This window comes from Giraffa tippelskirchi, chromosome 4 (assembly GCF_054371585.1).
Source record: "Giraffa tippelskirchi isolate mGirTip1 chromosome 4, T2T-mGirTip1v1.2.pri, whole genome shotgun sequence".
In the NCBI taxonomy this organism is placed as follows: Eukaryota; Metazoa; Chordata; class Mammalia; order Artiodactyla; family Giraffidae; genus Giraffa; species Giraffa tippelskirchi.
In genome coordinates, this window is record NC_137278.1 from 58,732,107 (window position 1) to 58,758,036 (window position 25,930).

A 25,930-nucleotide genomic window follows, 5' to 3' on the forward strand; every position below is an offset into this window, starting at 1 on the left:
AGCAGTTTGCTTTTCTTCCTTTTTGTAAATTATGTGATTTTTGCCCTTGGCCTGTTTTCCTTTTAAGGTATTTATCTCTTTTTCCTGCTGTGTCTCTAAGTCCTCATGTAGCAAGAATATTCAGTCTTTCTTTCCAATTCTCTGCAAATATTTTTCTAGAGTATTTGCCTTTTTGTCTTGTTCTTGCTGTTTTTAACGTAGAGAATTTCATTTTTCTTAGCCAAATCTTCGTTATTTACTTCTTAAGACCATCCCCAGTCAAGATTAAACATCTATTCATATTTTCTTCTTGGACTTTCAAGGTTTTTTTTTCTTTTCCCTAACATTTAAATCATTAATACTTATGGAATTAATTTTGGCATATACAGTGAATTAGAGAATCACTTTATTTTTTTAATGATTAGCCAATTTTAATCACATTTTCTAACTGGTTATTGGTGGTAGATGGGGAAACCAATGATTTTTATGTATTTATTTGAAAATTAACAGCCTTTATCAAGTTCTTACTTATTCTAATTTTTAATTGATACTCTATTTTTCTAGGTAGAAAATCGTATGGTCTTTTTTCCAGTATTTGTACTTTCTATTTTTTCTTTTATTTCTTTGGGTCTAATTTCTTGACCAGTCTCAAATAACAGTGTGGATATTGTGTATTTTTTTTAACCAAAATTAATCTGGCATGTTTTTCTTTTTAATTTTACAAAATTAAATGTTTTTGTTGTTTGATTTATTTTGCTTTCGCAAAAGCACTGACTTATAAGAAGCCTGCGATTGTCTTTTCCTTTGCACCATTGGCAGGATCTCGGCGCCACCCTTTGGCTGAATCTGAGTGGAGTTCATTGTGGGCACAGGGCTCTCCTGGTTGCCCCTGAATGGTTCCACTGTTCCCCTGGCCTCACCAGCCTGGGCTCCGATGCTCGCTGCTGCCAGTCATCCCCTCACTCCTCATCCAGCCCCCTACCTGGATGGGTGTCCCTGCACCTGTAGGTACACCAGGCAGGTTGTCCCCTTGCTCTTCATCCTCTGCCACCCTCATCGACTTGTCCCATCAGCTTCGGGCACCTGTGTGGGCATTAGGAAGGGCCACCCTCTCTGGCCACCTGTCTCCCTGCTTCACAACCCTCCTGTCTCTGCCTCTGTCCACCTTCTGCCTCTATCTTTGATACCGTCTGGCACGACAAGAATTTAACAGGCTTGTTAAGACTTCCACGACTCTAAGTAAATGAGTTGGATTGGGTCATATTTTGTGCTTTGATGGCGGTAGAAACACAGAAAGGATTGGTTGAATTTATATTTATTGAAAACAATCTTATCCATAAGTAATTATTAGGAACATGAATTTTAAAGTGCTCACTAAAAAAAAAAATAAAATAAATAAAGTGTTCACTAGATTGTAAATTGCCATACACTTCCATCAGAGGGTCTTGGCTTCTAAAATCAATACCAGAGAGGAAAAGCTATCGTGGGTGAAGATGTGGGGATGAATGGTTTTCATGTCAGATCTCATAATGAGTCATCACTTAGAGTCTTTCCTTGGCATCAGTGACACTGACTGATCTCTTGGTTTTGTTTCCGTGTCTGTTTTTGTGCATGTCCCTGGGCTTGTCTCCGTGGGCCACTTCTAGGATGAAGTCTTGACCGTAATCAGAAGAGTGGATGACAACTGGGCGGAGGGGAAGCTGAGAGACAAGATCGGGATATTCCCACTGCTATACGTGGAGGTGAGACCCCCCCCCCCACCGCCCTGTCCCCCTGATGTACCTGGAGGTAAGGTCCTGCCCCAGCTCTGCGCCCTGCTGTACCTGGAAGTGAGGCCCTGCCCCAGCCCCTCCTGCTGCTGTACCTGGAGGTGAGACAGTGCCCTAACCCCGCCCACTGCAGGTGGAGGTGAGGCCACACCCCAGCCCCGCCCCCTGCAGGTGGAGGTGAGGCCAGACTCCCAACCCTTCTCTTACCCTTTGTGGTTTGCTTCACCAGACCCCAGGGTGCCCTGGCCTTGGAGCCCCTCTTCTGAAGAGAAGGAGGCTGCCCCACAGTCTTCTGAATTCAGGTGGGGTTGACCTGTGGGTCACTCCCTCGTCTCACCATGTGGCAGGAGGCAGGGTTCCCCTGCGGACTTCTGCTTCTTTCTTTACAACTGAGCCTGAGCCCTGTTTCTTTCTCCGAGACTCTCTAGGTTTCCCCCAGAGGCACCTACCCCTCTCCCCCCCACCCTACACCCCGCCCTTGACTCCGCCAGCAACTGAACAGTTGTTGAGGCTCCTGGACTCTGGGTTTGGGGCGGCTGGTCAGCAGCCGGTTCCTGGAGTGGAGCACACTTGGGGCTTCCTGCCTCTTCTCTGGGGCTGATGGCTGATGTGCTGTAGGTATCCAGTGACTGTGTCACGGGCAGTGGCCAAGCGGGGAGTGTCCACAACCTTTGACCTTTCAAGTCCTGGTTGCCATGGGCTGTGTGTGTGTCTGCTGTTTGTCAGGCATGTCCATGTGTGTGTCCCCAGCCTGACTCCACGCTGCACCCATGCACCCTCAAGTCATCCTTGGAAATCGTTTCAGCCAGTGCTCACAGTGCCTGCACCCTGGACCCTTCCAAGGAGTCCTCGTCCCGCCTCTCACACCTCCCTAGCATGAACACCAGGACTGCACCCCCTGCCCTTATGCGACCGATGAGCCAACAGAGGCCCAGAGCTGACTGCGATCACAGGTGGATGTCTCTCGACTCGGCTCCCAGCACCCCCACTCAGAGCCCACGGTCCCCAGTTCAGGGTGCACTGCACATGATTCCCGGGATGTGGCCAGCTTTGCCTTTGTTGAGCCCTGTGGGCCAGTGGGCTCCGGGCCCTGCAGGATGGAGGCTGCTCTCTGGGGCAGGCAGCCAGGGCTCTCTGCACCTTGACCTCCTCTGCTCTTCCAGACACATCTCTGGCCCTTTCCCCCTATTTCCTAAATGTCCTGCCCCCTGCAGTTCTCACACTCACTCTGGATCAGCTGCCCAGGAAATTCTGAGACCCTCCACAGCAGTAAGGCCACACGCACGTACATGCTTCTCTCTGGTACCTCGTGAGGGGCACTCACGGGCACACACTCTGCTCTCTGGCTCCTGGTATGGACCCCTGTCCTCACCTGTGCATTTGCTCCAGTGCCTGGGGTGGTCTCCATCCTACTGCTTCAGACCCAGAAACCACACAGCGCCGTCCCGATGTGCAGAGTCAGACCCTTCCGATGGCTTTGGTCAGTGGAACCTCTTCCCAGGCAGACCCTCGAGGGGCCACTCAGAGACAGCCATGGGGACGTTCCTAGGAGCCTATCATGACACCCCAAACTGCAGCCATGTGTTTCCTCATTTTGTGCTCTGGCCCCCTGGAGGCCGACTGACTTGGCTCCCCGTGTCCTTGTGGGCGGTCACTGGAGTCCTCACCTGGAGGGACGAGGTAGCCGCGCCTCTGCCCAAGGGGCCAGCTCTTCTCGGGAGCTTCCCCAGGGACCCCTGCCCTGTAGTGAGAGGAGCTGATCCCAGGGAGACCACTCTGTGGCGGGGGAGAAGTCTGGAAGCAGAGGTGAGCAGGGAGTGGGAAACTCTGAGGAGGGCCGAGGAGCCTAGGGGTGACCCTGGAGTCTTAGGGCCAAAACATAGTAAGGCCGCTCTAGTGGACCAGGCCAAGGTGGGAAGTCTGTGAGTCCCCAAGTCACCGAGGACTGAATGGGGCTCGCCGTCCCCACAGATGGGGTGGAGGTCAGCCCCACCTGTGGTTGCAGCAGGAGATCCATCACAAACAGGGTTGCCCACACCCCAGGGGTAGAGGGGCCGACCTGACTGCCCTCAGGGAGGAGGTGGCTGGAGAGGAGGGTCTCGGAAGGAACAAGAGATGAGGATGGGGCGTTGAAAGTCTGTGCCCAGCTGTCCGCGTCTCAGCCTCTCCACAGAAGGTTGTTTGTCAAGAAAGACAGTGTTCAGGATGCAGTAGGAGGTGATTTGGGGACTTCACCTGAGGTGTTGAGACCTGTGAGGGGCAGGGAACCGAGGGAAGACGTGGAGGCTGGGCAGGTTCCTGGTCGGCCGAGCGGTGGTGGACGTGCCAGAGGACAGGTGTGTGGCTGCGGGCGCCACAGCCACAGAACAAGTGCAGTGATCGGTGAGGGCAGCTTTCAAGGAGGAGAGGACATGGCCCAGAGGAGAGGGCTGTGGGCTGCAGGCTGCAGCCCAGGGCTGCATGTGGGTGTGAGAGGCTCCACGCGGGCATGAGGGGCTGGAGGGTGGAGGTGGGAGTGTCCAGAGTAGTGCTGCAGCAGTCCTGTCTCCCTCCCACTGACCCTTCATATCCATCAAAGCTGCCCGCGTCCATCTGTGCATGCAGCTGGATGGACGCGTCCGTAGTGGCGTCTGTCGAAAGCCTGTGTCCTAAACCCGGAGCCATGTGAGCATCTGATGGGCCTGTCCTCTGGCTTCTGCTCCCCCTTCTGCCGCCTCATAAGCTGGGATCAGGATCCTCCCTGATCTCCCACAGCCCTGGGGTACCTGCAGATGCCTGTATCCTGGATGAAGAGGTGGGGATGCCAGGTGAGCCCCAGAAAGTGGGGGCAGCCTCATCCTGGGCAGGGGGCATCCAGAGAGTTCTGACCTTGGGACCAGATCCAAGACTCTGTCTGCTGGTGGTACTGCAGGCCTCGGCTGATCCCTGAGGCTGATGTGGTGCTATTTACAGATCCGGGAGAAGATGGAGACAAAAACTGAAGTCTTGATTTAGCCAAATAGATGTAATGCCCAAAATGGTATGGTTGCTAATGGCAACTGCTTCCCGTGTAAGAGGCTTGGTCTTCAGCGCGATGATTGCTGTGGAAGTCGCCTGAGCTTCTGCTAATTGCGATGTTGAACTTAGCCTTTCTTGCTCCTGGAACGCTATCGTCTCCTTGTCACTTTGCCTTATGAAGAGAGCATGTTATTCTGAGCGTCCATCTCCAACTGTGGTATCAGAACTGTCAACATCCCTGGAGACAAACAGCGTTGAAGCTGTCTGTTCTGTTTCAAAGGTGCGGGTTGCCCCGCACACGTGGGGTTTGCTGACCCAGTAACTGCTGGCTATTTCTTCACCTTTGTCTCAGGCCCCAGGGCAGGCAGAGTGTTTCCAGGGAGGAGGCTGGGGAGGGTCCTTGGTTTCTAGTGGAAGGTCCACGCCCAGGCTCGGGAGAAGCAGGACACAGGAGCCCCGAGCCCCCTCCAGGCCTCAGTGCTTCCACAGACCCTAGGTGTACTTGGGATCCAGGTGGATAGACCTGCTGGTGTGTCCCTCGTAGAGGGGGAACAGCTCCTGGAAAAGAATCCCTGCATGTCAGGGATGCATGGCACTGGGAGGTGGGGTTCTGACTTCCTGCTCTCATTGGGGGGTTGGGGGGTGGGGTCAGTTCTGACTTCTTGCTCCCATTGGGGGATGTGGTGGGGGCGTACTGGAAGGCTGCCCTCCTGGTCCGACTCTGGACCCGCAGGCTACCTGGGCTTCACCCAGCTGTGTGATGCATTGGTACCCAGCTTCTCCCTCTGCCAGTGTGGACGGTGCCGAGTCCAGAGGGCACCAGGAGGACCCAAAGAGGTACCAGGCACAGCCCCATGTGGGTTGTCAGCACCACCCAGAGGCGATGGTTAGCGGCCGCTGACATCTGTGAGCAGCGTGTCTGGGGGACGAGGCCTCTGGAAGGGGTGGGAGGCCCTCACAGCGGCCGAGGGACCTGGCCGGCTGTTTCCACACTCTCAGCCACCCAGGGAGTCAGGGCAGCGGCTTCGAGCAGAGGGCCTCTCTTGGATAAACAGCCTCTTCTAGATACTTTTTCTTTCTTTCCTACCTACAAATGACCGGCATTGCCAGCTTCTATGAAGTGGCCCTGGTACCGACACGGGGATGGCTGTGTGACTGTCAGGCTGTTAGAGGGTCAGGGAAGGTGTGCAGCCAGGTGGGTTCTCCAAAGAGAGTCAGTGGGATGGGACCCTTATTGGGCAGCCACACAGACCACCAGGCCCCCAGGCTAGTAGCCTGATGAATGGTATCAGTTCAAAACCAGCAACTTGCAGCCACGTCTGGATGATTGACTGGGAAGCTCGAGGTGGGTTCACATGGCCGCAGCTATTCCTGAGACTCTCCCATCCCATGGCCTGCCTCATGGCCAGCAGGTAGGTGGGTGGAACTGGCCTCAGAACCCCCCTGAGGCATCTTGTAACAACCACCCCCCTGTCCTGTTCTTTCCTACAGAAGGTTTTGCTTGACTCTGGGGCTTCAGGCCCCACCTGTGTGGAAGGAGGCGGAAAGCGGCCTCGGTGGGGTAGCACATGGGAAGCATGTGCCCAACAGATGGACGGACAAATGGACAGGGCCTCTGTGCCACAGACGGGTGGGCTGGGTATCCAAGGAACTGGTCTTTAGAAGATGGATGGTGTCTTGCTCATGTCCTGGGGGTGTCTCCTGATGTGCACACTGGCCTCGCTGCTTGGACGTGGGGAGTGTGGTCAGGGTGTCCCCTGGTGCTTCCCCACTGACTCTGGGTTCTGGCTGGTTCTGATTCTAGGTCCACTGATGACCTCTTGCCCTGTGAATACTGACCCAGTTGGTTTACAGGCTGCATTCCCTGCTGCTTTGCCTGCCTGGCACCTCTGAGGGGATGTTGTGTTGTGAATTTGGCTTTTCAGATGCGGGGTGTTCTTGAATGCCTACCAGTGTTTGCAGGCCCTGGCCCTGGGACGTACTGAGCTATGCACGGAGAGGCTGTGTGATACTTTCGTGCCTCGCCCATAGCTTGTTAGGCAGAACTAGGGCGCCTCAGTGTGGGGCTGATTAGACACCCTTCTGAAGCTATGTTTTCTACTGCACGTCCTGTGGTTTATGAGGTTCTTCACTCCTGAACTGTCCAGTGTCCCCCCATGTCTGAAAGCCATGTTTCTTTAATCTGTGTTTAGCATTTCAGATGAGAGGGTAAATATGGTCCTTTTTGCTCCTTCTTGTTAACCTGTGATGGTTTAGAATTTTGAAATAAGGGTGACAAACCATTATGTTGTGCACTTTAACACAATGTCGTATGTCAATTATATTGCAATAATTGATACAATTGCAGTTGGGGACAAACAAGGATGATAAAATTAGGATCCAAGAGGTATTTTCGGCAGAACAGGAAGGAAGTCTGTGGGTCAGCTGTGGCTCTCCGATGCTGAGGCCCCTCAGCTCAGGGCCTAGAGTAAACAGCTTCCATCAGAGAAGTGAGGACCAGGGGCAAGTCTCCGGGGTCATTGTTCTCTATGGAGACAGTTTACAACCGCGTCCAAACACTGTTTTGTGACCAGCGCTCCAGGTGGGCTGGGGGGTGGGGCGGGCTGGTGGCTCCTCCATGTCTCCCGAGCCACTGTAACCCCTGCTTCCTCACCCAGCTCCTAACTCTCACAACAGCCTGATTCTGCCACACCAGAGGTGACCCGACAAAGTCCCAAGGGAGAAACAAGAGAGGCGCTGCTCAGGGGTCCCTGCCGTAGAACCCTGGGGAGACGTGATGGTGCTTGAAGCTCCGTTTCGTTTTTCCGTTTTCTTCTTCATGTCCTGTTTCTCATGACCATCATCATAAGCATCATCAGTGGGCAGCTGGGGGCAGGGATTCCCCCTCCGGACCTTGATATGAGTTCTGCCCGCATTTCTGTGTCCAGGTTCAGACTGTGCCTTCATGAAGACCTAATGTGCTTCCCTTACAGGTGATGTCCAATCACCACAGGGCAGTTTGGGTGAGGGGGTGAGGGGGGTGGAGCTGACGGGGCTCCACCAGAGAGAGGAGGACTTCAGTGACCCTCGGCTCTGCACCCCAAGGCACAATCCAGGCAATGGGATGTGGCCCTGGGTCCCCCACAGAGGCCAGTAGTACATAGCTACCAGCTCTCCCTGACCACTCCCCTGTAGCATTTTTTGAACTTTTTGTGAAGTTACATCTTACAATGTGATGCACACAAGATAACATGTAAACAGGTAATGACTTGGGTTCCCTGTCATCCTGTCTCTACAGCTGCATAGGTAGCCAGTTTGACACCAGACCAATGACAATTCCTTTCCCTTCTTGTCCTGGCATAGTACTCAGCACACAGTAGGCAGTTAGTTCATTTGTGTAGTGTTGTTGGGTTGTGGGCCAGTGTTTCATAGACATCAAACTATTATATAAGGACTAAGCCACCAACCATCACTGAGGTCTTAGCTGGGACCCTTTCAGCGTGCCTGCTCATTAGCGCACAGGGACCTGGCAAGTCCTGTGAGACCAGTCCCTCTGGGCCTTGTGCACCCAGCCTCCCTGGAGCCTCTGTGAGGGGCCCCACCCACAGCCTGAGTGGTCCAGCTGCAGGAGGGCCCAGAAGAATGCAGAGGCACTACCATGAGTGAATGTCCATCTTCCAGGGACCAGAAGGATGACAGTGTGGCAACCTGGGGCTGAAATGCAGGAAGAAGCCCAGCATGGCTGCCTGTGGGGCCCACGCCTCTCCTGGGGCCTTAGCCCGCCTAGCATGGGGATGGCCGTGGGGTTGGCCGCTGGCTGTGCTGCATTGGCCGTTTCTGCTCAGGTGCCAGCGGCTTTCCCCCCTTCCCATTGCATGTCCCCCACATGGGCAGCAGTGACCCTGCAAACCAGACACGTGAGGATGGGACCATTTTTCAGCCAACTGAGCTCCCCCCACTGGATGCCCCCTGGCTCAGAATCTCTGTGTCCTCAGCTGCCGTCTACTCTTCTGCATTCTGCTCAGGGACACAGGCTCCTCAGCAACCCCCCGCCTCAAGCTGCCCTAGGCACCCTCCCACTTGCTCTCCCCTCGGCCATGGTTCAACAGGTGTCTTTGCTTGACTTCCCTCCTCCCACCCCGACTCGTCCCATCCAGTCAGTGACTCAGAAACTTCAGTGAGCATCAAAGTCGCCCAGAAAGCCCAGCCTCAGCCCCAAGCCTGACAGTGGGTCTGGGTGGACCCGTGTCTGAGAAATAAGTTGGGGAAAAGGCTCTTTTGCAGATTCCATGTGGCCCCAAGGGTGGACCTTGGCCGTGGATATGGGGTCACCTGCCCCTTGGGTGGGCCTCCTTGGTGAGGGTGAAAGTGGACTTGGCATGGAGAGATGTGACTCTAGGCGTTTATAAGGTGACAACAGAGCAGGACTTGGCTGAGGTTCAGGCTGTGTTCAGTGCAGAAGGAATGGCTTGGCTGACTGTGCAGCTGGAAAGGGTCACAGGTCCCGGGTTTCTTGCCTCCAGAGCTGAGAGCGTTTGTGGGGAGATGGCCCTGCAGTTTCTGCTGCCTCCACATTCATTCTAAGACTTGACCAGGAATTACTTCTGAGATTAACCCTCTGGGCCACTTGGAGAAACCCCTCCCGTCGTCATATTCCTCCTGCTCACTTTGGCAGCACTTCTGCGTGGAAGAGAGGCTGTGTGTCCCCGATGACCTGACCCATGCGTGTGCTCGGTCCACTGTCTGCAACTGCTGCAATGCCATCAGTTACTGCAGAGAAGAAACACAGCTAATTTGGGCTGCGCCCACTCAGAGAGGCTCAGAGCTCTCCTCTGTGGCTTTTGTTTATTCCAAAGCCTCAAAGTGAGAGCAGTTAGGAGCTAAGTGTGAAGCTGTTGAGGACTCCATGCCTCTGAGTCTGCTGGCACGTCTGAGCCCTGGACCAAAAGAGCGGTTTTCGGCACGTGGCCATCCGAGCTGCCTCTCGTTTATTGAGCGACTGCTGTGTGCCAGGCCCTGGGAGAGTCATCTTGAAACCCAGGTTCTCGTGGGAAGAGACACAGATGGAGAGAAGGTGAAGTCTAGAGGCATTGTGTCCTCCATGGAGGACATGGAGCTGGAAGTGGGAGGAGGCTAGGGGAGGAACTGTAACTCTCCTGCTCAGAGGGCCCCGCAGAGAAGCCACCTTGGGGGCAGGAGGAAGGGTGAGGGGCCAGCCCCCACTGCCTGTGGCTGAGGGACTGTGGGGCCAGAGTGACCCAGCAGGCCCAGTGGGGAGGCATGGGGAGAGGGCAGGGGCCATGGGAGGCCAGTCTGCTCACTCTTGGGACTCCAGAGTTTGCTCCACACATCAGAAGTAGGTGACTCCAGACCCTCTCCCTGCCCCAGGAACAGCCCTTCTCCCTCTGGCCACTGACCCCTATGCCCAACCATGTCATTCATTTCTAACTTTGCTACCGGGAGTTGATAGCATAAAGCGAATGTAAAGAGAAACTTTCAGAGGAAAAGTTTTCAGCTGTGCTGGGTGTCAGCTCTCCCAGAGCAGCCCTGCCATCTGTCACCATCTCCCAGCCGACCCTCCACCCGCTGTCACCTCCCCATGCTCCATTGTCACACACGGACAGGACCATCTCTACAAAGGTGACTCAGGCCTCACTCCTGCCTATGTCCCTGGGCAGGGTGTGTGGGGGGGTGGCATTACTTTCAGAATAAATCCAGGCTCCTCTCTGCAGCCCACAGGTCCAAGGGATCTGCCAGCCTTACCCCCTCCTCACCGCGCCCCCGCCCCCACCCCTACCACATGACCTTCCTCTGTCCCCTGGACAGGCCAGACCCCTCTGCCGTTGTCACAGAACAAAGACTCGGTGAATAGGATGAGGCCGAACCATTTTTCTGTATCTGGAGGGTGCTTCTCTGGGGTCCCCTCGCCTGCAGCAGGAGTGGGAGGAAATGTAGAAGCTTCACCACCAGGAAGCAGCATTTGTCACTCTCCCTGCGGTTTGTAGAGACCGTCTTCTTCAGTGGACTTCGGCTTGTCCTCCTTTAAGCACCCGTGGAGGCACTCAGGGCACCCTGAAGCCCAGCTCTCCTTGTGGGGACAGGGTGGTGGATGTGTCAGCCTGGGGCAGACATGTGGTGGGCTGCTGATTGTGTAGCTGAGTGGCCGGCGTGACCATGGGGCCAGGGTGTACCTGGTCCTGCTGTGTGTGCATGTGCTCTGGGCGTGCACACACCTGCCTTGTCCTTCCCTGGATTTCCTGGTCCTGAAACTGTGGTCTCTGACACTGACTCCATAGGGTCCCTGGGACTGAGTGAGGGGGCTACAGCGCTGCTGCTCTGGGGCCAAGGGGGAGTTGAGCCCAGCGGTGGCGTCGGTGCCGTTATTTATCCGTACAGAAACCTGCCACGTAGAGGCACAGGGTGGGTAGTTTAGACCAGGTTCTGGTGCCCATGCTTCTGCTCTTTGGGTGGCCCCACAGTTGGGTGAAGAACAGGGGGTACAGGAGGCTGGCCTCCAGGGTCAGAGGGCCCCCAAAGAAGGGGGAGAGGACTCAGCACTGTAGGGGGAGCAAATGAGTAAAACCTTAAAATAGAGCAAAACAGCTGAGCCTCAGTGAAGGCAGCATTTCAGAGGAAATGATCCTGGATTTAGATCGCAGGTTTTGGGGCCTGGAGTGAATTGTACGACCCCATCCCCAACCCCGTGAAGGATGGGTGTTTGCAGTGGAAATGCAGACAGCCCTGTGCCTGAGCCATCCGGAGCGGCTGGACTCCAGCGCCTGCGATCTGTCAGCTTGGCCTGTGGACGCACCATCCCTTCCCTTCACTGCGCAAATCTAGCAGCAAAGGCTTGCAACCCTTCTTCGCACCGGCCCCTGGTACGGTGCCCCACCGCGGCCCTGAGCTCACGGCCTGGGCTCTGCTTGTGCTCCCCTTGGGCCCTGCCCTCTACCTGGTACAGGTGTTTCCTGTTCCAGGGGTCCTTTGTTCTGCATCCCCTCCCCAGACTGCGGGGACAGGGCTCTGCTGCAGCCTGAGGCCGCATGCAGGGGGTGTGGACGGGGGTGGTGTGTCCTGCTGGCCCACAAGGTGGGGAGCACGTGGGGGCACTCCCCCCACCCTCTGGGTGTTTTCCAGGCAGCACAGCTCGGCCACAGTGGAGAAAAGGGAGCAGACCCCTGAAAACACAGCTCTTCAATCAGGTGCCCAGATGCCACCCTGGCCTTTACTGTGTTTCCTCAACACTGTTCCTACTGGACATGCTGTTGGAAGGTTCCAGCACCTCAAACACACTGGCGGCTTTGAGGCGTGAGCAGAAGGCTGGACGTGGGGTGCAGCTACTGCTCACTGACACCTCCACTTCCTCTCTCCTTAGCTCAATGATTCCGCCAAGCAGCTGATGGAGATGGACAAGCTGGGCTTGGCCTCAGCGTCTGGCTGCCTTGCCTCCCTGCCCTCTGATGCCGGTGCAGTGGCCAGCGTGGCCCCGGGTCCCACTTCTGGCAGCACGGGGGCGGTCAGCGCCTTCCAGCGGCGTGTGGACAGCAAGAAGAACGCCAAGAAGCGGCACTCCTTCACGGCGCTCAGCGTGACACACAAGTCCACCCAGGCCAGCGGCCACAGGCGCTCCATGGAGATCAGCGCCCCTGTACTCATCAGCTCCAGCGACCCCCGGGCCGCAGCCAGGATCGGGGACCTGGCGCACCTGTCCCGCAGTGCTCCTGCCCAGGTAATGCCATGGGCTTGTGTCTTGGGGCCCCCCTCAGCGCCACTCACCACCTTCCCTGGTCCCTGGGCAGGCATGAGAAGGCCAGGCACCTGCGCCTTTTGGGGTCCCAGCCTCAGGGCCCCCAAGCCCTGGCGGAGCTGAGTCTCCATCTCAACCACAGCACTTACATGGCCCTCGTGGACATGAGAGGCTTCTCAGGGGCCCAAGACAGACTCTGAAGGTGCAGTCCCAGCCCCCTGAGCCCTCTGACACAGGAGAAAGCCTGGATTAGCGCTCCTGTGTCTTCAGCATCTCGTGAGCCTGGCCAATGTGCTTCCTGTAACCACGTGTCTACGGAGCGCGTCTGTGTGGGATGAGGCACCAGCTCCATCTACCAGGGAAGTCAAGGGGATTTGCTTTGCTTGCAGCCAACTAGCAGAGCCAGACTGGTTCTGCTTGCTGCACAAAAGGCCAGTCCATCAAGAGACAAGGTGTTGGGGTCAGCAGCAGAGATGACCAGGTCCTGGGACCCGTGTTCCTACAGTTACACTGGAAGCAAACATTGTGACCAGGCTCGGGCCCTCAGTGAGGCCATCAGGAGGGGTGAGAGGTCAAGGGAAGCAGCTGCGCCCATCTCTGGACCCTTGTCACTCAGCTGTTGGGAGGAGAAAGGGTTGCGAGCATTGTGAGTTAAGGGCAGGCTGGCAGGGCTGCAGGGTTTCCCTGGTGGCTCAGCAGTGAAGAATCACCTGCCAATGCAGGAAACACAGGAGGCAGGGGTTCCATCCCTGGGTCAGAAGATCCTCTGGTGAAGAAAATGGCAACCCACTCCAGTATGCTTGCCTGGGAGATCCCATGGGCAGAGGAGCCTGGTGGGCTACAGTCCATTGGTCGCAAAGAGTTGGACACGACTGCGCACTCACTCACAGGACTGTGAATGGCAGGCGCCAGTGTGGGCGGTGCTCGTGGGCGGTGGTCATGGGTGGTGGACGCCTCTTGGTGGAAAAAGGCCTCACCGTTGACTCAGAGTCAAACCTCATGACGCCTGACAGGTCAGAAGTAGTCCTGTAACTGCCTCCCTCATCCCAGCTCATTAGCGCTTTGCAATTTTCAGCCCCGGACTGAATGGTTCCCAAGCTCTCCACTTTAGGGGCCCCTGCCTTTCAGAGTGACCCGGGGAGGCCTGTCCAGCTCTTGGCCCGGCTGTGGCCCAGCAGGATGAAGGCAGGGGCTGGAGGTGTGTCCTCTCACAGCAGACGGCACTCAAGCAGGTTGGCCAGCTTTTCGGCCTTTTGGAGCCTGTGACCTCATGGTCTCGATTGCAGCTTCCCTCCCCCCGTGAGCCAGGAGAATCTTGTTGACCAAGGCAGGGGCAGCAGCAGCCAGACGTGACCTCGGGTGGGTCTGTGGACCCAAGCGGACCTGGAGCCGGAGGCTCAGGGCTGCGTTGAGAGTCTGTGGGCCTGTCAGGGCCCCTTCAGGTAGAGTGTGAGTGGAGCCACTTGAGGTGAGCTTGGCCTCCCGTTGGCCTCTGTCTTGCATGGCCAGCCAGCTTTCCCAGGGCCAATGGAGAGAACTGTGGATATTCTGTTGGCATAGCACGATGGCTCCTTCTCCCAGGACAGACAGTTTCCTTCAGATCCTCGGCCTCTGACCTCTAGCTGCCGGTGCGAGCTTGGCCAGTCCAGGCCAGGCTCTGCCCAGCCGGGCTCACCAGCCAGACCCTGCCTCCAGTCACCCTGGCCCTGCAGGCTGTTGGCTGTTCTTCTTGGAACTAAGCAAAGAGTTTGGCTGTAAACGTTTTATTCTGAAGTTTTATTTGGGAAGCACGTTCCTGAGAAACTTTTACACCCTGCATTCCAGGGTGGTAGCAAGTGATGAGTGAACGTGCCCATTTCCCAGTTCCTCAGGGTGATGACAGTGTTTTGTGTTTTCTGGACACATACTAAAATGAAAATGAGATGTTTCTTCTTAGGGTCTTGGTCTGCATCAAGGAAAGTGACTTGGAGCCTCTTTCAGCAGGGGTGCAGTCCACCAACCCACAGACCGTTTTCCCTTTTATTAATCCCAGTGGGAAATTAAAGGCCTGGTTCCTGGCTACTCCTCAGGGGCCCGGGGAAACGCCGCGGTACGGCCTCCGCGTCTGGTAACAACCAGACGGTTTAGAATCACTGCTGAACGAGGCCAGATGGGTCACTGGGGTCGGCCGTGGTTAGTGGCCCGGAGGACAGTGCTACCCACGTCCTCACCCTGCTGGCGGCTCTCCTGGTCGGGCTGTGCTAGCCTCCTGGGCTGAGGCGCAGCACGCGGCCATTAGGAGTATACCGAATATATTCCGCCTCATCTCAGCAGACACCTTCCCGCAATGGGTCAGGCAGGCACAGGGCTGGGTCGGGAAGGAGGGGCCGGCAGGGGGGAGGGCGGGGCCTGGAAGTTGGGTGGGCGGGGCCAGGGAGAAGGGAGGGCGGGGGAGGGGGGGAGGGGGGCCGGGCGGAGGGAAGGCGGGGCCGGGAGAGGGGTGGGGGGAGGCGGGGCCGGGCGGGGGGGCGGGGGAGGCGGGGCCGGACGGGGAGAGGCGGGGCGGGGCGGGGGCGGGAGGCGGGGCCGGGCGGAGGGGGAGGCGGGCAGGGGCGGGGCCGGGCGGAGGGGAGGCGGGGCGGGGGCGGGGCCGGGCGGAGGGGGGAGGCGGGGCCGGGCGGAGGGGGGGGAGGCGGGGCCGGGCGGAGGGGGGGGAGGCGGGGCCGGGCGGAGGGGGGGGAGGCGGGGCCGGGCGGAGGGGGGGGAGGCGGGGCCGGGCGGAGGGGGGGGAGGCGGGGCCGGGCGGAGGGGGGGGAGGCGGGGCCGGGCGGAGGGGGGGGAGGCGGGGCCGGGCGGAGGGGGGGGAGGCGGGGCCGGGCGGAGGAGGGGAGGCGAGCCGTTACCCGGAGGCAGGAAGCCTGTCCCAGGGCTGCGTTCCCAATAATTTTTATCTGAAAGCGCTGGAGCCGGCTCCTTCCTTCCTTCATCCCTGCCCAGTTCCCTCACTCCTACCAAGCCCTCGCTAATTCCTTCAGGCCCAGAATCATTTAAAAATCAGTCATTAAAAATCAAAGCAGAATCAGCTTCCTGCCCTCAGCTAGGAGACAGGCCCCAGACCCGATGGGAAGCCTGTTCCACGTGGTCACAGCGGAGGGCATGGGACTGCACTGAACGACCTCAGACAGACTTTCTGCGCCTCTGGTCAGCGCCGTCCTCCGGGGTGAGCTGCCATGACTTGGGGCCACGTGGGATGCCTGGTGCTTCCGAGCCCTTAATCCTGATGCCCTGTCTCCCCTGGGGTTAGCACAGGCCTGCCTCCCAGGCTCCTGGAGGGGCCGCCATATATGTGGCTGCGTCCTCCTTCGCTGAGCCTGTGTCCTCGGCTGCCAACCACTCACTGTTGATAGTAAAATGATGGAAAACCTGAACAATTTTTAGAAAATTAACTCAAATCCTAGCTCCGTAAGTACCCGCTTTATCATCTGTATGTAAATTTCCCAATGGAAGCACACTGTCTTTTATAGAAACAAGCTAAACCTGGGTGTCCAGCTCCCTCATCCAGTCCCATTCAGTGTGGTCCACGCAGCTGTCCACGCCACAGGTCCTTCTCCCTGTCGTGTGGGGTGTGCTGGTGAGCAGACAGAGTCTCGGGTCAGCCTCTGTCCTTCCTCCGCCCTTTCTCGAGGCTGAATCTTCACCTCTGACCTCCAGTGGCTGCAGAAAGAATGAGGCCAGCATTTCCTTGCTCGCAGCTGTGAATTACTGTGTCTAATATTCCAACTCACCTGGAAGATGAGGCCCCTCGATGGCCATTTCCTCATCCCTCCAGGCCCTGTCTTCACTGCTTGATTGTTGGGGACCAGGCTTCACAGTCTTGTCTGGTGCTCAGCTGTTCTGAGTGGGGTGCACCCCGTCCCTGTCGCTGAGCTGTGGTCGGGGCAGAAGTCAGGGCCCGAGGGTATAATGCGCCTAGGGTCACAGGCTGGAGAGCTCAGGGCTCAGGGACCCTGTGCTGATCCTGAACGCACATGTCCAGGCCATGCCCCCACTCCCCAGCCCCTGGTCAGCCTCCAGCTGCCTCATCCTCAGGATCCAAGCACATCAGACTCACTGTGTCCAGTGCCCAGCCTGTGACCTCCCCCAGGTCTCACACTCCCCACTCCCTTCATTCAGTGTCTCTGTCCTGCCAGTCACTAAGGACGGAGACGCAATGCTCCTTGTCTTGCACGCCGTTCCTCACCTGACTCCACTTGTCCTATTGCTAGAGGGGGAATGATGGCCCCAAATATGTCCACTCTTGATCCCCAGAACCCGTGAGTGTGTTGCCTCCCTTGGCAGGAGACCAGGAAATGGAGCTAAGAGACAGTCCTGGACCCTCTGGGCCATTGTAACCACAGGGTCCTTCTGAGAGGAGTGCAGAGGGTCAGAGTCAACGAGAAGCAAGAAGACCGACCCCCGGGGTCCTCCCCTGTTGAGTTTCCTGGAGCTGCTGTAGCAAACCCGGTAGATTGGCTCCTTCTGCCTCAGCCAGCCCCTCAGCAGCTCACCGTGTGCCTGGCACTCGGCAAGAATCACCTGCTAAGGGCCGTCCCTCCGTCATCTCCCAGAGTGGACCCTTGAGGCTTTGCATGCCTGGTGAGGCGAGACACCATGTTTCACATCCTGTCCGCTCTAGCCACTGTGTTCACTGTGGAAGGACTGGTTTTCCTTAGCGCTCAGGGATTTGGTTTTAAATAAGCTTAAATCTTGAAGCATGAAAAGTTTTGTCTGGCTTTTCTTGGACAAACACAGGAGTAACTAATTCAAGCCCTGAGAATAAAGACAGCCCTCTCCCCTACCCCACATCTCCTTGCACGTTGAATGCTGCACCTGCTGTCCAACCAGACATGGGCAGGAGTGGTTTCCTGAACTGCTGTGGGAGGGACAGGGGTCACTGGCCGCCAGGCTCCCCCGGGAGCCTGCAGTCCACTCACTGTGTCCTCTTGTCTGTTTCCAGGACTCCTCAACCGGATCCACCCCAGCGACCGAACAGCAGGGCACAGCTCCCAGAGTCCAGCTGCCTCTCAACGTGTGAGCTGCCGTTATGTGTTGGGGCCCCAGCTTTCAGTCCTCCCCCCACCCTACTAGCGTGTCCATGTGGAGTTTTCTAGTGTGTCACGCACTTGGTTCTGTGCTCTCAGGACTGCTGATGGGGCAGCTTGGAGAGCAGGTTGGCAGGTTCATCAGTGTCTCTGCTTCTCCAACATTGGGTAAGAGCAGGAGGGTGGTCCAGACATTTGATGACACCCACTGATCACTCAGGAAAGGGCCCCAGAGGCCCCTGAGGAGGTGGGCATGGGCCCCACGGGGCAGAGGATGGCCAGAGAAGCAGGTGCCACCAACAGCCCGGACGCAGCCTCCAGCCGTCCCACTCCCCAGAAGGAGCTGCTCGTCATCCCCAAATCGAGCCAGATGAACGCTGCTGGGAAGTGAGATGTTTGTCTGTTAAGAGAATCTGCTCTTGTTAAATGACAGCTTCTAAAAGATGTGTCATTTAACATCGCCTTTTAAGAGCATTCTGAAGAGCACCTTGCCGGCTGTTGTCAAGTAACTGCTGTTCAGCTACTTGAACGAACATTTAAGGTGGAGAATGTGAATCTGGCAAACAACGTGGCAGGGTGGAAAGCTCCCAAGGGTCCAGAACGGCCAGAGGGACTCGCAGAGCCTGTGTCGCTGCGGAACACTGAGGGTCTCTAGCGCGCGAGGCCTGCTCCGTGCAGCCTGCCTATCTTAGGTAGGATTCCCAGCAGGCGACTGCGTCCTAGCGCTGTGCAGGCTCGGCTTCTCCGCAGAGTCCAGTCCCGACGCGCGCCCTCTTCTGGCGGTAGATGGGAATCCCCAAACGCCTCCCTTACCTGCTCGTTCTGTGCGGAAACTGGGTTCTTGCCACAACGCACCCAACCAAGGGCCTGGGAACCCGCCCCTTTTACACAGCTTCCTGAGGGGACGCAGGTTAGTAGGTGCTGTCTAGAGTCTTAAGGGCGAAATTCAGGACAACACTGGACAGGAGGCACCCCCTTCCAGCCAGACCTCTGCTTCAGCCTGGGGATGGGGCACCGGGGCAGGCCGGGCAATCGTCTCGTTCTTGAAAACTGGGTGCCAGACCCTTTTCTGAGGAAGCAGCCTGTTCTATGGAAGACAGTGGGGCTCCTGTCACTCCCCGAGTGCGAGGCGGGACAGGAGAGCTCTTCAAGGACAAGCCCAGGGGTTTCGTCTTGGCATCCCCAACAAGGTGCCTGGTATGCAGGCTCTCAGGAGCTGTTCCCTCGTTCAAAGACAGCCAGTCCTCCCCTGCTGGACGCTGAGGGTCCTGGTGGCAGCCCACCCCCTGCTCTTGTGCCCCAGTCAGCCACCCAAGGAGGCGGCTCTGCCTCGGACCCCAGAAGGTAACCAGTTCCAGGAGTGTCACCCCGGAGAGCCATCAGAACATTCTGGAGGCCTCAGCCACCTAAGGACCCTCCGTATCACAGGGAGCTTAAGTTTGGGGCAGAGTATGTAGGGACTTATTTCTCCCCCAGACCCCTCTCTGCCCTGGGGCATGAGGGGTCAGTGTGGTCCTCAGCCCCCTGCCCACTCCCTCTGCCTCACCCCAGAGCATGGCTGTCCCTGTTTGGGTGGAGATCTTCATTTAGCTGACAGAAGGGAGTCCGATCCATCTTTCAGAGGATAATGAGCATTTTGGCAGGAATGTGTCTGCTGGTCATGGTGGTCGTCACCTGGATGGTGGCCCGCATGAGTTTAACTGGCTATTGCACCTTAATGTGGGCCTCCGGTAGCTCTATCTTTTGAAATACAGCTTTGTTCTTTTCTCAGGGTTTCTTTGGATCTTTGATGTCTTTTGTGATTTCATGCAAATTTTAGAATTATTTGTTTTAGTTCTATGAAAAATGCCATTGAAATTTTCATAGGGACTGCATTGAACCTATAGACTGTCTTGGGTGGTATGAACATTTTAACAATATTTACTGTTCTAATCCTTGAGCACAAAATATCGTTCCACTTATTGTGTCTTCTTCAGTTTCTTTCATCAGTGTCTTATAGTTTTCATTGTTTTCACCTCCTTGGTTAAATTGATTCCTAGATATTTTATTCTTTTTGATGCAGTTGTGAATGGGATTGTTTTCTTCGTTTTTCTTTTGGATAGTTTGTTGCTAGATTTCTATATATTAATATCATATGCTGCAACTTTATTAAATTCATTGAAGATTTCTAGTAGTTTTTTGGTGGCATCTTCTGGATTTTCTATGTGTAGTATCATGTAATCTGCAAACAGTGACAGTTTTACTTCTTCTTTTCCCGTGTGGATTTCTTTTTCTTTTTCTTGTCTGATTGCTATGATTAGGACGTCCAGTATTATGTTGAAACAAAGTGGCAAGAGTGGGCTTCCTTGGGTTGTTCCTGATCTTAGAGGAAATGCTTTTAGCTTCTCACTGTTGAGTATTATGTTTTGTTGTTGGTGTTTTTCAGTCACTAAGTCATTTCTGACTCTTTGCAACCCTATGGACTGCAGCACACTAGGCTTCCCTGTCCTAAATTATCTCCTGAAGTTTGCTCAAACTCATGTCCTTTGAATTGATGATGTTATCTAACCATCTCATCCTCTGCTGTCCCCTTCTTCTTTTGCCCTCAGTCTTTCCCAGCATCAGGGTCTTTTCTAATGAGTCGGCTCTTCTCATCAGAAGGCCAAAATATTGGAGCTTCAGCATTGGTCCTCCCAGTGAATATTCAGGGTTGATTTCCTGTAGGATTGACTGGTTTGATTTCCTTGCAGTTCAAGGAACTGTCAAGAGTCTTCTCCAGTACTATAATTGGAAAGCATCAATTCTTCAGCTCTCACCTTCTTTATGGTCCAACTCTCAACATCTGTACGTGACTGCCGCTGCTGCTAAGTCGCTTCAGTCGTGTCCGACTCTGTGCAACCCCATAGATGGCAGCCCACCAGGCTCCGCCGACCCTGGGATTCTCCAGGCAAGAATACTGGAGTGGGTTGCCATTTCCTTCTCCAGTGTGTGAAAGGGAAAAGTGAAAGTGAAGTTCCTCAGTTGTGTCCGCCTCTTAGCGACCCCATGGACTGTAGCCTACCAGGCTCCTCCGTCCATATGGACCTTTGTCATCAAAGTGATGTCTCTGCTTTTTAATACGCTGTCTAGGTTTGTCATAGCTTTCCTCCCAAGGAGCAAGTGTCTTTTAGTTTCATGGCTGCAGTCACCATCTCCAGTGATTTTGGAGCCCAAGAAGAGAAAATCTGTCACTGCGTCCATTTTTTCCCCTTCTATTTGCCATGAAGTGATGAGACCAGATGCCATGGTCTTAGATTTTTGAATGTTGAGTTTTAAGTCAGCTTTTTCGCTCTCCTCTTTCACTCTCATCAAGAGGCTCTTTTCCTCTTCGCTTTCTGCCTTTAGAGTGGTATCATCTGCCTATCTGAGGTTGTTGATATTTCTCCTGGAAATCTTGATTCTAGCTTGTGCTTCATCCAGCCCAGCGTTTCGCATGAGGTAGTCTGTGTAGAAGTTAAATGAGCAGGGTGACAATATACAGCCTTGTTATACTGTTTTCCCAATTTTGAACCAGTCAGTTGTTCCATGTCTGGTTCTAAGTGTAGCTTCTTGACCTGTATACAGGTTTCTCAGGAGACAGGTACTCCCAGGTACTCCCATCTCTTTAGGAATTTTCCACAGTTTGTTGTGATCCACATACTCAGAGGCTTTAGTACAGTCAATGAAGCAGATGTTTTTCTGGAATTCCCTTGCTTTCTCTACGATCCAAGGAATGTTGGCGATTAGATCTCTTGTTCCTCTGCCTTTTCTAAACCCAGCTTGTACATCTGAAAGTTCTTGGTTCACGTACTGCTAATGCCTACCTTGAAGGATTTTGAGCATAAACTTACTAACATGTGAAATGAGCACACTTATATGGTAGCTTGAACATTCTTTGGCATTGCCCTTCTTTGGGATTGGAATGAAAACTGACCTTTTCCAGTCCTGTGGCCACTGCTGAGTTTTCCAAATTTGCTGACATATTGAGTGCGGCACTTTAACAGCATCATCTTTTAGGATTTGAAATAGCTCAGCTGAAATTCCATCACCTCCACTAGCTTTGTTTGTAGTAATGCTTTCTAAGGCCCTCTTGACTTAACACTCCAGGATATCTGCCTTTAAGTGAGTGACACCATCATGGTTATCTGGGTCATTAAGATCTTTTTTGTATAGTTCTTCTGTGTATTCTTGCCACCTCTTCTTAATCTCTTCTGCTTCTGTTAAGTCCTTGCAATTTCTGTCCTTTGTTATGCCCATCCTTGTATGAAATGTTCCCTTTATATCTCCAGTTTTCTTGAAGAGATCTCTAATCTTTCCCATTTGATTGTTTTTCTTCTGTTTCTTTGCATTGTTCATTTAAGAAGGCCTTCTTATCTCTCCATGCTATTCTCTGGAACTCTGCATTCATTTGGGTATATCTTTCCTATTATCCCTTGACTTTTACTTCTCTTCTTTCATCAACAATTTGTAAAGCCTCTGTAGCCAATCACTTTGCCTTCTTGCATTTCTTCTTCTTTGGGATGGTTTTGATCACTGCCTCCTGCACAATGTTATGAACCTCTCCATCCATAGTTCTTCAGGCACACTGTCTACCAGATCTAATCACTTGAATCTGTTCGTCACCCCCACTGTATAATCATAAGGGATTTGATTTAGGTCATAGCTGAATGGCCTAGTGGTTTTCCCTACTTTCTTCAGTTTAAGCCTGACTTTTGCAATAAGGAGCTAATAATCTTAGCCAGCTCCAGGTCTTGTTTTTGCTGACTGTAAAACTGTTTATTTTACTTGGGAGAATTTTGATCCCTAACTTAGTCTGCTAACTTGTAATCAGTCCGTTCAGATTTTCTTTTTTTTTTTTCTTTTTTTAAATTAGTTTATTTATCTATTTTTTAAATTTACAATATTGTATTTGTTTTGCCATACATTGACATGAATCCACCATGGGTGTACATGTGTTCCCCTTCCGAAACCCCCCTCCCACTTCCCTCCCTATCCCATCCCTCTGGATCATCCTGGTGCACCAGCCCCGAGCACCCTGTATCATGCATCGAACCTGGACTGGCGATTCATTTCACATACGATAATTTACATGCTTCAATGCCATTCTCCCATATCATCCCGCCCTCGCCCTCTCTCATAGAGTCCATAATACTGTTCTATATATCTGTGTCTCTTTTGTTGTCTCGCATATAGGGTTATCTTTACCAATTTACTAAATTCCATATTTATGTGTTAGTATACTGTATTGGTGTTTTTCTTTCTGGCTTACTTCACTCTGTATAATAGGCTCCAGTTTCATCCACCTCATTAGAACTGATTCGAATGTATTCTTTTTAATGGCCGAGTAATATTCCATTGTGTATATGTACCACAGCTTCCTTATCCATTTGTCTGCTGATGGACATCTAGGCTGCTTCCATGTCCTGGCTATTATAAACAGTGCTGCGATGAACATTTGGGGTACACGTGTCTCTTTCAATTCTGGTTTCCTCAGTGTGTATGCCCAGCAGTGGTATTTCTGGGTCATATGGCAGTTCTATTTCCAGTTTTTTGAGGAATCTCCACACTGTTCTCCATAGTGGCTGTACTAGTTTGCATTCCCACCAACAGTGTAAGAGGGTTCCCTTTTCTCCACACCCTCTCCAGCATTTATTGCTTGTAGACTTTTGGATAGCAGCCATTCTGACTGGCGTGAAATGGTACCTCATTGTGGTTTTGATTTGCATTTCTCTGATAATGAATGATGTTGAGCATCTTTTCATGTGTTTGTTAGCCATCTGTATGTCTTCTTTGGAGAAGTGTCTGTTTAGTTCTTTGGCCCACTTTTGGATTGGGTCATTTATTTTTCTGGAATTCAGCTGCAGGAGTTGCTTGTATATTTTTGAGATTAATTGTTTGTCCGTTGCTTTGTTTGTTATTATTTTCTCCCATTCTGAAGGCTGTCTTTTCACCTTGCTTATAGTTTCCTTTGTTGTGCAAAAGCTTTTAATTTTAATTAGATCCCATTTGTTTATTTTTGCTTTTATTTCCAATATTCTGGGAGGTGGGTCATAGAGGATCCTACTGTGGTTTATGTCAGAGAGTGTTTTGCCTATGTTTTCCTCTAGGAGTTTTATAGTTTCTGGTCTTATGTTTAGATCTTTAATCCATTTTGAGTTTATTTTTGTGTATGGTGTTAGAAAGTGTCCTAGTTTCATTGTTTTACAAGTGGTTGACCAGTTTTCCAGCACCATTTGTTAAAGAAATTGTCTTTTCTCCATTGTAAACTTTTGCCTCCTTTGTTGAAGATAAGGTGTCCATAGGTGTGTGGATTTATCTCTGGGCTTTCTATTTTGTTCCATTGATCTATATTTCTGTCCTTGTGCCAGTACCATACTGTCTTGATGACTGTAGCTTTGTAGTAGAGCCTGAAGTCAGGCAGATTGATTCCTCCAGTTCCATTCTTCTTTCTCAAGATTGCTTTGGCTATTCAAGGTTTTTTGTATTTCCATACAAATTGTGAAATTATTTGTTCTAGTTCTCTGAAAAATTTCGTTGGTAGCTTGATAGGGATTGCATTGAATCTATAGATTGCTTTGGGTAGTATACTCATTTTCACTATATTGATTCTTCCGATCCATGAACACAGTATATTTCTCTATCTATTTGTGTCCTCTTTGATTTCTTTCACCAGTGTTTTATAGTTTTCTATATGTAGGTCTTTTGTTTCTTTAGGTGGATATATTCCTAAGTATTTTATTCTTTTCGTTGCGATGGTGAATGGAATTGTTTCCTTAATTTCTCTTTCTGTTTTCTCGTTGTTAGTGTATAGGAATGCAAGGGATTTCTGTGCGTTAATTTTATATCCTGCAACTTTACTATATTCATTGATTAGCTCTAGTAATTTTCTGGTGGAGTCTTTAGGGTTTTCTGTGTAGAGGATCATGTCATCGGCAAACAGTGAGAGTTTTACTTCTTCTTTTGCTGTCTGGATTCCTTTTATTTCTTTTTCTGCTCTGATTTCTGTGGCCAAAACTTCCAAAACTATGTTGAATAGTAGTGGTGAGAGTGGGCTGCTGCTGCTGCTGCTGCTAAGTCGCTTTAGTCGTGTCCGACTCTATGCGACCTCATAGACGGCAGCCCACCAGGCTCCGCCGTCCATGGGATTCTCCAGGCAAGAACACTGGAGTGGGTTGCCATTTCCTTCTCCAATGCATGAAAGTGAAAAGTGAAAGTGAAGTCGCTCAGTCGTGTCCGACTCTTAGTGACCCCATGGACTGTAGCCTACCAGGCTCCTCCATCCATGGGCTTTTCCAGGCAAGAGTACTGGAGTGGGGTGCCATTGCCTTCTCCTGGTGAGAGTGGGCACCCTTGTCTTGTTCCTGACTTTAGGGGAAATGCTTTCTATTTCTTCATTGTTCAGTCTTAGAAGATTATATGTTTCTCAAAATCTTTTCATTTCTTCCAGGTTGTTGGCATATGATTGTTCTCAATAGTCTCTTATGATCCTTTATATTTCTGTGGTGTCAGTTATAACTTCTTTCTTCCTTTCTGATTTTATTGTTTGGGCCAGTTGTCTTTTTTTTCTTAATAAGCCTAGCTAGAAGTTGGAGAATTTATCTTTTCAAAGAACTAGCTCTTTATTTCACTGATCATTTCTGTTGTTTTCTGTTGATCTGTTGATCATTTCTGTTTAGGTGTAAGGTTCTATTAGTTGAGATTTTTCGTTTCCTGAGGTAGGTTCATATCACTTTAAACTTCCCTCTTAGAACTGCTTTTTCAGTGATCATAGATTTTGGATCATTGTTCAATTTTCATTTGTTTCTAGGTATTTTTAAAATTTCTTCTTTGATATTTTTTTTCACTGGCCCATTCATGTTCTCTAATTTTGATTTTTTTTTTGTTTTCTCCAATTTTTCTTTTGATCAATTTCTGGTTTCCCACAATTGTGGTCAAGAAGATGCTCGATATGATTTCCTTTGTAAATATGATTTTCTTAGTAAATTCATGGAGGACTGTTTGTAAACTGATGTGATTTATCCTGGAGAACCTTCTGTGTATGCTTGAGAAGAATATGCATTCTGCTGCTTTTGGATGGACTGTTCTGTATGTGTCCATTAGGTCCACTAGGTCCATTCTTCTGAGTTTGGTGTGAGCATCGTTATGACCATTACTGTTAACTCTTTAATGGGTAGTTTACTTATCTCTATTTTGTTTAGTTCTTTCTCTGAGGCTTGATCTTGTTCTTTCAGTTGCAACATACACTTCTGTCTCCTCATTTTGCTTGATGCTCTGTGTTTGTGTCTGTGTATTAGTAAATCAGCTGTGTCTCCATGTCTTGAAGGAGGAGTGGCCTTGTTTACGAGACATCCTGTGGGGCCCAGAGGCACCAGCCTGCCTGGCCACCAGAGCCAGGCACTCGA

General features: G+C 52.5%; 1 protein-coding gene across 5 annotated transcripts in view; it reads left to right on the plus strand.

Moving 5' to 3' along the window:
* SH3RF3 (SH3 domain containing ring finger 3) overlaps positions 1–25,930 on the plus strand; it is a 157,584-nt gene that overhangs the window by 86,627 nt on the left and 45,027 nt on the right. For all 5 annotated transcript variants that reach the window (XM_081593027.1, XM_081593025.1, XM_081593024.1 and 2 more), the window contains 3 exons: positions 1,626–1,721; positions 12,100–12,453; positions 17,447–17,520. In XM_081593027.1, coding sequence (XP_081449153.1) covers positions 1,626–1,721; positions 12,100–12,453; positions 17,447–17,520 — 524 coding nt within the window. The remainder of the gene's footprint in view (positions 1–1,625; positions 1,722–12,099; positions 12,454–17,446; positions 17,521–25,930) is intronic.